General features: G+C 33.8%; 1 protein-coding gene across 13 annotated transcripts in view; it reads right to left on the bottom strand.

The window, feature by feature from the left end:
• Positions 1-14,488, bottom strand: part of hdac9b (histone deacetylase 9b) — a 160,131-nt gene that overhangs the window by 16,251 nt on the left and 129,392 nt on the right. For all 13 annotated transcript variants that reach the window (XM_073924740.1, XM_073924737.1, XM_073924734.1 and 10 more), the window contains 2 exon segments: positions 8,178-8,309; positions 4,997-5,112 (listed from right to left, as the gene is read on the bottom strand). In XM_073924740.1, coding sequence (XP_073780841.1) covers positions 4,997-5,112; positions 8,178-8,309 — 248 coding nt within the window.

Consider the following 14,488-nt stretch of genomic DNA (forward strand, 5'->3'; position numbering starts at 1 on the left):
TTATTTAAGTCATATTTTCTCTCTTTTAGTAGATATATTTTGTAGAAGACTTGCTTTGCTTACCAAATAAAGTGGATCTAATTGGATTTGCATTGTAAAGAGTAAATACAAGTAAAAGGGTATTTCATTTTATTTCATATATTATGGTTTTAGTTATGATACTCCCAAAATAGTTCTGTATAAATCAGATGTATAAAGATTTTTAACAAAATTCTATGCAGAAATAGCAAAACATTTCAGCAGATTCCGTCTGGCCCTACATAAGTACATCTTTGCCTAAGCTAAATTATCCAAAAAATATGCAAGTAAATAAGTTTCACAATTCAACCAATAATTTAAAGTTTTCAACACTATTGAAGGTAAAATAATACAAATATAAATAAAAAAATCTATCAAAATAAATGAAGGTCAACGGAAAGTCCTGGTGCCAACATAGTATAAAATTGGGCCAGATACAGTACAGTATATTAAAAGACATGACTATGGCTCTACTGGACTGCATAACAGGGTTTGTCTCGGCATTAAAGGGACAGTTTGCCCAAAAATTTTTATTTTGTCATCATTTACTCAACGTAAAAAAACGGACATTGACTTCCATAGTATTTTTGTTCCAACTATAAATGCCAGTGGCGGCTTTTTTCCAATATTTTTTGGATCTTGTTTTGTGTTCAACTGAAGGAAGAAATTCATAAAATTGACATGAAAACATGAAAAAATATCGAAATAGATTTATACAAACATGTAAATGAATGAATACCCTGTACTATTGAATCCTTCCATTCTATTACTGAGCAATGATTAAATGTTGAACCTTACCAAGCTACAAAAAGCTGTTTGGGTGATTGGTTTACTTCTACAAAACAAATTACTAGCCCAACATTGGCTGCTTCCAGATAAGTTGGACACGTACAAGTGGTTGGTACAACTTCAGGACATAAGTTTTAATTATCCACAGCTCAAGTGAACTTGGTACAAATAAGTTAAATAAGGATCTGGAATTCAAATGCTGACAAAATCTTATTGCACAAAACAATGATCATGATCCAGAATGATTGCCTTATTTTGTATGAATGATACATGATACTGTACTTTGTTTTTTCTGTTAACTTCTATTCATTGGATACCCCAGTTTAAAGAGAATGGAGGGGAGGGAGGTGGGAGTAGTTGTATTATTATATTGTATTATTATTTATTATTATTAGTTTTTTTTTAGCCTGCATGTTTTGTTAACAATAATAAAAATAAAACAAATTTGTAATTGAAACACGCCATTGGTGTAAAGTAAAAAAATACAAATACTCAAATTACAGTAATTGAGTACATTTATCAGGAATGGTAATTTACTAAATAGTTTGATAAATGTGTACATTTACTTCCCTTGAGTACATTTTTTGTGATGTATCGGTACTTTTACTCCACTATTATCCTTCTACCTGCAGTCACTACTTTATTTTTTGTCTCTGTGGATTGGCTAAAGTAGATTAATCAGTCCTGTGATTCTTGTTCAATCAAATCACACATGGAATGTAAACTGCATCATGTTGAACAACTGCAAGACATTGTCGCGTCATAAACGCAACAAACCATTAGGAAGCATGTGCAAGAACGTATCTAAAATGTTTACGTGCAATGATCGAAAGACTTTATAGACTGCATGTCATTGATGAGAAGATGGATGTTTATTGTGTGAGGACTGAAACCACCAAATGCCCTTAATCAATTACTAATGCACAACAGAATGTTACGTTTACACATCTGTGTACAAATTGCATGCAAACGCATGAGCCATTCACATCTTAATACTCACTACTCTTGAGTACTTTAAAAAGGACTACTTTTACTCCTGCTTTGAGTAATACTTACAACAGTAATATTTACTCTACTTGCACTACATTTTTGGGAAAGTAATGGTACTTTTACTTGAGTATGATTTTTCAGTACTCTTACCATCACTGAAACACACCTATTATCTTAGAAAGCAAACTGATCAGTTGTGAACTGTACTTCCTTCTCTGGGTGGTGCGGCTCATCAGCATGTGGCAGAGAGACGGTACGGTTTTACTGTTTACCCTCCAATCCCTCCTGCCTATTCACTGACCTAATGTGGAAATCCGGCCTTATTTGACCCAGGGGACCAGTTGCCTCTGAAAGAAGATACCTAATGTAACGGATTACAAACACGTCTCGCTTTCGAAACTGGCGCGGAGTGTCTACCCTGTCCCAGAGACCTCAAGCTTATGTCAATACAATAGCGATCGCCCGTATTTGTGTTGTTAGCATGTCTTTGGCTACCAGCGGCTGGTGGATCAATTAAGCTCCGCCACCCACTACCTCGACCCTGGATCGCAGTGCAATAAGCATTCCTTGTCGGCTATTGCAAAGGAGGTTCATGGGAGTGTAAACAGTGGTGTTGAAGAATAACACAGCTGCTGAGCTGAGGCTTCACAGAGACATGTCACATTTGCCCAGAATACACCTCTTTGTGCGCAAAGTCTATGGGGACCTGGGAGAACTGAGCCATGAAGCTACCAGGAAGTGAGTCAGAGGGAGCTAATGAACATCGGAGGAAAGGGAAAAGCCCTATACATGTTCCTAAAGGAATATTATGGCTTCAGTACAAGTTACATTTATTTGACAATAGGGCTGCATAATTTGTGGATGGGGGAACAAAAATGGCTTTTTTTTTACTTTTTTATTTTTGTCATTTTAATTGCAATTTAAAAAGTGAGAGTACACTGAAAAAAACGGAAAATAACAGCCATTAAATTACAGAAATTCACTGTAAAATAACAGAAGTTGAATTACAGAAATTTACCAGAAAATTAAAATGAAGGACATTTCTGTAATTTAATATTCGTTATTTTATGGTTTATTTTTGTAATTTAATGGCCGTTATTTAACTTTTCTTTTTCTGCACCCCAGCTGCCAAAATTAACTGTAAAATTGCAGATTTGTTTACAGTGTATTCTCACTTTTTGAAGACTTTTTATATGACATTTCATAGGCTTTATGTTCTGTACACACAGTATATTTTGTACTCTTCCTCCCTAAACCCAGCCCTCATAGAAAATATTTTAATTTTCATTTTAAAACTACATGTTTGGTGTCATTTTTGAGCCGATTTCCTAACGGGGACCACAATTTCCCCAAAAAGTCAACATTTACTTGTATTCTTGTGGTGACATTTGGTACAAATAAGATGACGGTTTGGCTTTGGTACCTAAAAAGGAAGTGAATGGGATAAATGTTTTGACAATTTTAAATAAATGTGTTACTTCTCAGAAACATTTCCGATGTTCTTTTAAATTATGTGTACGATACAGAAAATATTGTTTACTTTACTATTAGCAAAATTTCCCATCATAAATCACTCATATTTGTGAAAGGGTATATTTTTATAATTAGTTATGTTTATATTCATTTTGTGATGATGCCACAGGGGCTGCTGATTGAGCTGAAAGTGCACCTCTTTTACCGTTTCCACATGCCTGTCAGAGTGTGCCTCAATCTCAGAATCGGCTGCATCAGATAAACAGTGACAGACATGAAGGAAGCAGATTTTACGTAACATTTGTGAGAAACACTACAGTAAGAACATTCCCAGTGAGTATTTGATGTGTTTGTTGTGGAGTTAATTCAAAGTCTTTTGATGAGTCTGACACAATGTATTTACAAAGTTCACGCGCACACAGAGCACACACACAAAGTATGCACGTTTAACTTTGCACTTTTTTTGCACTTTGAAAGGATATAGATTTAAATCCACCACTGTATGGATATTCGTTATGTTAATGTACAAAATAAACCTGATTTAACGTCCACAAACCGGGATCGAAGCATCTTTTATAATTGTACTGACATGCGGCTGTGGTGATTAAAACAATAAAATAGCTGTAATTCATTACAAACATGCACGGTTTAAATAAAGTTTTAAACTTGTAAAACTTTTGATCACCTTTGCTGATGATTGATGATCACAGAGAGCTGAACAGATCTTTTAATCCCAATTGTTTTGCGCACGTTTTGTCTTGTTGATATGATTATACGCATTACTACAGAGACATGTTAATATGTGGCTGTAAATCAATTTAGTGGATGGGAAACCGCACTCCTATGTCATGTTGCAGTGGGCCACAAAATATGAGAGATTTGGATTCTATTTTAATGCCAGGAACTTTAAAAAAGAGACTTATTGTATTTCTATCACTCCAATATGACTGTGGACATATTATACCTGCACACAGCTTACAAAAGTTGACTTTCATCATAGGTGCCCTTTAAAGGGATAGTTTCCCCTAAATTAAAAATTACTGACAAATTTCTCTTGCTCCTAAAGTGGTTGAAAACCTGCTTATTTTATCTGTTTTTACACAAATAAGATATTTTGACTAATTTGAAAACTGGTAGTCACTGACTTCCATGCTATGACAAAATAGTTTTTTTCTATTTTTTTTTTCTTCAGAAAAAAGAAACTCACCTAAGTTTGTAACCAATGGAGGCTGAGTTAATAATAGCTGAAAATCTCTTTAACTTGCACTGAATTTACAATATTCCTTTGATATGCATTCTATATTAAACGTTGAGCCCTGAAGTAACATTGTCTAAAGCAGCATCTGATCTTTACTTTCTCACTGTGAGCTTTACGAGAGCTGCCGGGACAAAAAACCACAAAGCTCCGCTAGTAAAGGTTAGCGGTAAGGAGCAGTGGTTTGTGGGAGGAAGTGAACTGACTCTTTATTGTCCGTTCCGGGAGTCGTTTTCATTGGACTGGGACAGACATGCAGGTCACAGGCTGCAGAGACAGAGCAGTGTTTTCATAGCTGCACGAGGACAGACTGGGCTTGTGTCGAGGAAATTTATGGTGCGGCCTGGTGACCATCAACCTTTCTTCTAGTCCTACAGGTTCTGATGTTTTAGAAAGCTTTGAAGAGGCAGAGAACACCAAACTGTTCATAGACTACTGGTGTGTGCGATAAAGCATGTTTAAGATAAGTACCTCAGTCCGTGTGGTGACTGGTAGTGAAGAGGGTCCGTTTTCAGCCCCCAAGGCACTGCAGGCCCCGTTGGGAGAACTGGGCCCTGATCCTGGAGCACTGCTGCTGGCGGTGGATTCTGGAGAACATTCAATAAAACACACGTATAGTCATATATATATATATATATATATATATATATATATATATATATATATATATATATATATATATTTTTTTTTTTTTTTTTTTTTTATTTCCCAAATGATGTTATTGAAACTATTATGTTTAGAAATGTGTTGAAAAAATCTTCTCTCCATTAAACAGAAATTGGGGATAAAATAATAAACAGGGGGGCTAATAATTCTGACTTCAACTGTATATATATATATATATTTCAGACTTTAATTCAGGTAATTTAATTAGGAAAAAATAGAAAAACTAATGACAATAAATGGTATGTATGAAATAGGGTGGCATTTTTTAATTGATATAATGTTTGACTTTGCCTAAATATTTTTTTTTTTTTTTTAAGCTAAAAGGCCCGGTTACTCTCTGAAGCCAAACACGGCTGAGCCTGGTCAGTATCTGGATGTGAGACCACTTAAGAGGGGTCTGGATGCAGACCCCGTGCGGTGCAATCTGAGCTGCATCCAGTGCTTTTTAATGGGCTCACCTAACCGAACCCCTAACCCTACCCATCACAGTGACGTCACTAGCTTTATTTGAATGGATTTTGTCTGACATAGCATTGCTGAGTGATGCAATCTCAGCTTGCATCATAAAGGCTGCATCTAGATACTATTGGACCACTTGGGAAAACTAGGTTGCTGTCAAGTAACTGATACACACAAACAAGTTATGCACAATTAATTCATAAGTTCATAACTGACTGTTTAAATGAACAAAATTAAAAAAATATAATGACAGAATATCCAAAATACGCATATTGCAATCATTCATTGTATTTTTTTTTTCAATTTATCCATCTATTTATTTATTTATTTTATGTTTTTTTATTGTTATTTATTAAGTAATGAATGAATGAACTAAGGAATAAATTAATGAAGGAATGACACTTTAAAATATTTTAAAAGTTATTAGCACTTCAGATACATCTTAAAAGATATTGACTGATATCTGGCAATCAGCAAAAGGATGTTGTCTTCTTTGGCATATTTACAGATCTACCAGATGACAATCTTGCCTTCGTGTTTCCAAAACCAACCACCATCTGCAGCCACTTGCTCCATTACAAAAGTACATAAGCAACCAAAATACCATGGAAAAATCATTCAACCGACCAAGGCTGAAAACCACACTGGATGACACCTGCCAGAGCCGCTGTTACATAACAACATGAACAAAATGAAACAGAATACAGCCAACCAGTCAACGCACAAACAGCAGGACATCACATGTACTGCATCCTCATTCGTAAAATAGTATTAAAAAAACTACTTGTTTACTTAAATTGAAGTGTCTCATTGAGTATTGCAAAATTACCCCAAGAGTCTAACGTTTCCAATAAAAATTTTAACTGCAGATCTGTACACACTAATGTCAAAAGCCGCCCACATCTCATTTTGTATTGTAACCAAATTTGATTAGATCTACAAACATAATTAGAAGTGTAAACAAACTACAAACATGGCAGATCTACAAGACTGATGGTTAGGGCCAGACAGAATCTGCAGACAGTTTTTGCAATTTATGCGCAAAATTTTGTAAAAAAAAAAAAAAAAAACTTAGCTTTTATGCAGAATGATTTTGGGAGTATTGTAACTAAAAACGAAATTTATATAAAAAAAAATTAAATAAATAAAAAAAAAATATATATTTTTTTTATTTAATGTTTACAATGCAAATCCAATTAGATCCACTTATTTGGTAAACAAAGCAAGTCTCTCATATGATATTTCTACTAAAAGACAGAATATATTACTTTACAAACTGTATTGTAAATAAATCAAATGAACATTTTCAAATTAGACAAAAACATTACTGAAATTCATTAAAAAACTGAATAAATATGAATGTACACACATTTACAAAAGTAAAGAAATAGACATAATGATGGGCTAAAAATCTGTGGAAATCTGTGCAGATTCTGCCTGGGCCTACTGATGGTTAAGTGGCAAATACTTCATTCACGTAATGTAGTAATTACCATACTTTTGAGGTGACAACACATGAGTTTCATCTCTGAGCTGTTGACATTCTCGGACTGAGGATTACAGTATTTAACTGTAATATGAACTGTATTCTACTGTATGACAGTTCAGTAGTAAATCACTGCGAAAATTACTGTATATTTTACTGTAAAGTTATACATTACTGTGAATGCATATACAGAAAGATAAATGGTGCTGTACATGTCAATACAGTATTTATTGTGTAACTGATTTACAGTAAGATTGTACACAAATTCATGGGTAATCAGCTATACTAATAGAGAAGACTCCATTCCAATCAGGAATCTGTTTTTATATTACTGTGACGGTTGGGTTTAGGGTTGATGTATAGGGGGTAGACGTTATAAAATACAAGTAATAGGAAATGTAATAATATAATAAATAATATTTACGGTTAATCAGCTATACTAATAGAGAAGACTCCAGATCCAGATCTATGTTTACATCACTGTGAGGGTTGGGTTTAGGGTTGGGGTACACATTAATAAAATACAATTAATGGAAAATTTTATAAATACTATAAAGAATTCTTGCTATCTTCCGGCCGTAGCAGTATGTGGTCTATAGCTGATTTACCATGTGGATGGATGGTAATAGCCTTCTGAGCCTACCAGTAGGTGCAGAAGACCCCTACTAGGCCATATCTATCAGCCAATAACCACCGATAACGCACATTCAATTGAGTAACATTCGAGTCGGCTGATATAAAAGGTGAATTGGGATGCAGCAATTGTTTGTGTTTTGTAATATGTCAAATGTACTTCAAAAAGTGTGTGAATTTGTTTCTTTTTAATGCAATAAGTATTCTTTGCTTAAAAAAAGTAAACTCGTTGCCTTAAAATTATTAAGTAACAGCATAATTGTTTTTTTTTTTTTAATTGGTTTACTCATTTTTTTTAGCAAAGTCAACTGTTGATTTTATGGCAATGGATTTACTCACTTTTTTTAAGAAACATAACTAGTTGCTTTTTTACAGTGTATGAGGTGCATTAGAGGAAGATACACATACCCAACAGCTCCAATGCTCTCTTTTTGAAGGGTGTCATGATATTGCCCTCTTTCCTCCGTAGAAGGGGACTGCTCCTCCTCTCCGCAACCTTCTGCTTTAACCTGGAGCGCACCTTCAGATTGGGCTCGGACACTGGAAACAAACAGGGAAATCAGATGTTTAGGATCATGTGTTGTGTGGTAGAAACTACTACTGTAGTGGGGAGACTACAGAACATTTCAACTAAATGTATATTTTTAGTAAAGTTTCATTATTATTATTAATTTTATTATTATTATTATTATTATTATTATTATTATTATTATTAGTATTGTTATTATTAGTAGTAGTAGTAGTAGTAGTTGTTGTTGCTGTTGTTGTAGTTGTAGTAGTATCAAGCAGTGTTAAGTATCATTGACATACAGTATTGTGACTTGTATTAAATAATTTGTTTATATAATTTCAGTTTTAGCAATTCTGTCTTTTTTGTCATTTTACTAAATGTAAGTTTTTTAATAATTATTATTTCAATTTATTAATTAGTTATTTTAATTTAAACAAAAGAAAATCTACATATTTCCTCAGAAATTAACTGAAGGAAGTTTTGTTTAGTTAATACTTATTTTTTTAACAAAATCGTTTGTAGTTTGACTGTTTAGTAACTATTTAAACCCTGTTTTTTTAATGTTATTAATTCATATTAAAATATCATAAATCATTTATTCAGACATTTTTCACAGACCATTTAATAAGCCATGTTGACATGCACTTTAAAGTGCACTTTTTAACTTTTTAATTATTACTTGTTTTGTTCTTTCTAGCAGTGGTTAAAGTAACAAATACATTTAGCAGACATATTGGTTAGGGGAAATGTCATGCCACACCATATCTATGAAAAATACATTATTGTGAAACATACAAAAAAAAGACTGCAACAACAGAAAATGACATTGACATCATATTGAAATGACACTGTATATTGAGAATTTCCAACATCACTAAAAGGCTATTGAATTATAGAGAAGTGTGTTTTATGACTGTAATGTTCATCTCTGATGGGAAGTGAGTGAGCAAAGCAGCCACCCACATTCACTGCCTCCCTTTGGGAAACACCCACATTACACATAAAACATTGGTCTTGTTATAATGTGTGCATTTTTTTTCCCTTTCAGTTCCCTATTGTGTAATAGTAACACTGCTAAGTGTGCAGGTACCTTGTAGAAGAGTGATTGCTTGAAAATGAACAGCAATTATCTTGTTACTAATGTAAAATTAATATATACATGTATATACGTATAAACGTGCTGGATAAGTTGGCAGCTTTTTTTTCGCTGTGGCAACCCCGGATTAATGAAGGGACTAAGCTGCAAAGAAAATGAATGAATGAATGAATATTGCCATCAATTATTATCTACTTTGCATGGTCACATTTTAGTTAAAATGTTCCTACAAGTTCAATTAATAAACCGTTAACTATGATTAACTTGTAATTTGCTGCCTAATTATAGTTATAAAGTTATTATTTTGGTAGCATTAGAATAAAATCATGCAGAAAAAGTACTTTATAAGAACTAATAAACAGCCAGTTTCTTATTGGTAAATTTTTTTTACAGACAATAAGTCACTAGTTAAAAGTGAGAATTGGTATTTTAAAGTGTTAACACATAATAAACTATATATATATATATATACAATAATATATGATATATTATATCATAAGTCATAAAATTATATGAGTTTTCGCATTATAACAATTAAAATTAGTAGTTTCTATATATTATATTAATTATATTATATTATATTATATTATATTATATTATGTTATATTATATTATATTATATTATATTATATTATATTATATTATATTATATTATATTATATTATATTATATTATATTATATTATATTACAATACAATACAACTATACAACAAATATGCCTCACTCATAGTATGACATACATGTGAGTTCTTTATTTGCAGTCCTCCAGTTAAGAACTTACAATCTTTCTGATTTTAGAAGCGCTGACTAAAAATACGCACAAGCTGTATAAGTCCACGAGAAATGACTTAATATGACAAGAAGGAGACACATCTGTAAGCAGCAATGGTGATCTCAACTGGACCGCAGGCCGCTCAGCTATTTTCAGGCCTTCTCCTGAGTATCAGAAGCAGGTCTGTCTGCTTCATCCAGCAGTGCAGTGCTAATGGGATGTAAATCCCTCTAGTGCAGCGGGCTGAGAGCGAACTGCAGGGAATCCGCCTCGTGCCCCACACAGGCCTGATTGCCTGCTATTTTTACCTCTGTCACCACAGGAAAGCTGCCCTGCCGATGTGGAGGTGGAGGAGCGATTGTTTGGTGGCTTTAGGAGGAGGTTGTGATCGTGATGCTATGGAGAAACACATCGCTCTCTGCTAAAAACAGCAGTCATCATCAATCTGACGGAGCGACAGATTCGACACCTGCTTCATTTTTCTCTTCGCTGACACAGAGAGTGGAAGCAGAGGCCAAGTCAAACATGCATATGAATGAGCAGAGGTTTAACAGGCCCATAAATCAATCATATTATTACATTTGAATGCATTATGTATTGTTATATAAATTTGTATGTGTATATAGCATAAATGAATGCACCGTCTTTGAAAATGTATATGTTTATCCTTTTTAAAGTGATTATAGACATAAAAAAAATGTGTTTTAATAATTTATATACATAATATAAATAAACAAATATATTCATTAAATTAAAAGTGTGGTCATTGTTTAAATTAAATTAAATTAAATTAAATTAAATTAAATTAAATTAAATTAAATTAAATTAAATTAAATTAAATTAAATTAAATTAAATTAAATTAAATTAAATTAAATTAAATTAAACTTCCACTCTTAGAAAATGTTATTGTGTCCCTAACACTAAAACAAATTATTTATTTATTTGTTTATTTATTTATTTTTATAATAACCTATATCGACAAAAGGTCAACCTAGTGGACAACATTAAGTTTAGTTCCTTTTGTTACCTGTTTAACTAATTATTATATTTGTAATTGTTTTGATAAGTTACTATTTTTTACATGTACATTCCCTCAATATGTATAATAATGTTAATATTAAAAGTATTATATCCTATTTACTTTATTTATATTTTTATCTGTTTATACACTTACATACAGTGTATGTCCTTTAATCAACTTATTGATTGATTATTGTCATCATATTTCTATCATATTAAAACTTTTATCCCAATGCACTCTGTTAATGTGCGACACCTGCTTGGCTTTTCTTTCGCAGACTGGAAGCAGAGGCCAAGTCAAACAGAAGTATGTATGAGGCAGAGCTTTAACAGGCTCATAAATCAATCATATTATTATATTTGAAAGCAGTACTGGAGGGCAAACACTACTGACTGATGTTTACTGGGCAGACTGAACCTGAAGACCAAGTTCACTTCGGAGTTGTGTGGTCTATTAAGTGTCTGAACGGTGTAAAGAGTGTATGAGATGACAAAGACAATTTCTGCTAAAATGTAAGTAAACATTGCTAAATGAATAAATTATTGTTGTACTGTGAAAATTCACATAACTAATAGCATTAACAACTAAAATTGAATGAATAGCAGTACAATATGGTTGTATATCGGCATTGGTGGGAGGCGTATGTTGGCTCAAGGCTACTGGCCAAGTGGTTTAGTGTTCCACAAGTGATGATATACAGCCATATTGCACTGCTATGAATGTTATTGCATTTATACAACAGTTTTATGGCATAATCGTGTATATTAAAAGAAAATCAAACTCAGAGAGTCTAAAAACCCTTTTGTATGAGGAACTACTTTTTCCACCATTCATTCACATCTGCAGCTCTCACGTCAGAAAAGCAGAAACAGTTGCTCATTCACAAACGTCACTTTAGAGCTCGTATTTGAATGATTCTCTAGCACAATGTCCAAAACAGGTGATTTTGCTCACATTTTAAGATTATAAGGCTAAACGGCATAAAATGCCTTCAGTCTTCAGATATTTCCCATATTTCTCTTGCAATCAGAAGCAGTGTTGCTAGACTGGGTGGTTTCCCGGTTTTGAATTTGAGTGTGCAGGTAAAAAATGGCATGGGCAAGTTGACAAAATTGGTCACACTTTACAATAAGGTAAACAATACATAAAAGTTAAAAAGCTATTTTTTTTTATTTCATATATTAAGATTTAAGTTATGATACTCCCAAAATCATTCCGCATAAATCTGCAGATTTTTTTCCAAAGTTATCCGCAGAAATAGCAAAAAAATGTCTGCAGATTCTGTCTGGCTCTACCCATAACATAAAGATACATTCAGTCCACAATTGCAGTATTCTGACCCAAATAGGGTCCCCTATTTATGTATGTGCTTATCTACTGCATTTCTTTAACAGAAGAGCTGAGTCAAACATCCTAAAGGAAAGCGGTCTTTACACACACCTGCTCTTACACACAGCCTCTTTGATACTTTATCTCTTCAGTTAAAACACAAACACCTGTTTACCCAGGAGACAAAGACAATGTGATGCAACACCACTACCCTTGCAAACCATATTACTTCATCATTGCATCCCACTTTCTTGTTTTGTTCTGGTAGGGAACAAAGAGATGATATAACAAACAAGCCTGGTCTGACATCCCAAAATATCCACCATTTAATCCTTCTCATCTCAGCTGCACCTGCTCCACATGTTTGGTATGTGGGTCAAGATTAAGGAGGTTTTTTCCACTCTTCAATAAGCCGGCCTATTCCTGCATTCGGCAGTGTCATGTGCCCCAAACACACAGATCTTTTTTTAACTCCAAAACACAGCATTAAGATGATAGGCGTCAGGTAAACAGGCTAATCATGAGATGCTTTAGAGATAAATTACCTTGTTTTGTTTGGTTTTACAAATTCAAGCTCGGTCAAGTGTTCTCCACAAAAATGAGATCAAACCAAAGCTGTTGATAAACCACTGAGAAAATAAGGCAAACTCTGGACTCTATTCTAATGACCTAAATGCATAGTTTAAAGCACAGGACCATGGTGCACTTAGGTTTGAATCCACTTTTGCTATTTTAAGAAAGGAAAATATGGTCAGTGCACCTGGCGCATGGTATAAAAAAGTGTTGTTCTCAAGCTCTTAATGAGTTAAGGGTGTGTTTCGTGTGTAACATGTATAAACCAATCAGAATCTCATGTTCTATTACCTTTAAGAGTGAGTTGCATTTGCTAGATATTCAACCCAGGCTCATTCTGAAAACGTACTGCTATATACATTTCTGGAGATTGCGAAATACATCCAAGGAGGTATGTTCTTTTGCAGTTTTTGTGCCATTCGAGTGCTATTTGTGCCTGTTCTTCTAGCAAAAATCCACCAGAGGCCGCTGTTGACTTACTGACTGACTGACCCACGCTTCTCTTTCCCTAAACTCGATCAATAATGTTTTCAAAAGCACCTATTAACCTGTCCACCCACTTCCCTAAACCCAACCGACAGTTTTAAAAAGCAATCCAGAAAAAATCCTCTGCTGATTTTTACCAAGATTTCGAATTTTACCACATTCTCACCCTGTTGTTAATTTGTTTAATAATTTTTTGGCTTCTGTTTTTATCTTTTAGTTGGTCAATGATGCGGCCAATTTTGATTGCCTCAAAAGAGCAACACGCCAACAATGCGGCCTAAAATACCTCCATGACAGACTTGGTTTGGGACTTGTAGAGCTGTGCATGGATGAATTTGCTCGTCAGTGTTTGAACTGTCAGCAATGAAATTTATCTACATTTTAAAAGCGCTATATAAATAAACATGAATTGAATTCAATTGAAATGTTTGCATGTTAAACAATGTGGCACAGGACATGAAAATGATGCCTGTGCCAGGATGAAACTAGCAAAAAACACAGCTGGCTCTGCATTGCACCTGGGGTATGAAAGGGACCAAAATGTTATTGTTTTAATAATAACTTCCTGTAGTTTAACAAAACAGCTTTGGTTAATTTTCTCCACAGCACAAAGCTACAATTTTTGACATGTGCCACTCAAGCATTTTAAATGAAAATTCAGGGGTCAACTAGTATCTTTGTGTGTCTCCTCTGCTTTGAGAAGAATATAATGGAGATGGACAGGAAGAGGGGGAAGGGGATCCTGAATGGGTGTGACCACATATAAAGTTTGGAATCCAACTGGCAAGAAAGAGATTTTGAAAGGTTTGTGTATTGGGTAAAATTAACACACCTACAGGTTGGGTTGCTAATCACACCTCTTTGGTATCCTGTAAAATACATTAAAATTCTCTACTAAATGTTTGATTTGAAATTTTGTCAAAAAATTAA

Source organism: Danio rerio, chromosome 16 (assembly GCF_049306965.1).
Source record: "Danio rerio strain Tuebingen ecotype United States chromosome 16, GRCz12tu, whole genome shotgun sequence".
In the NCBI taxonomy this organism is placed as follows: Eukaryota; Metazoa; Chordata; class Actinopteri; order Cypriniformes; family Danionidae; genus Danio; species Danio rerio.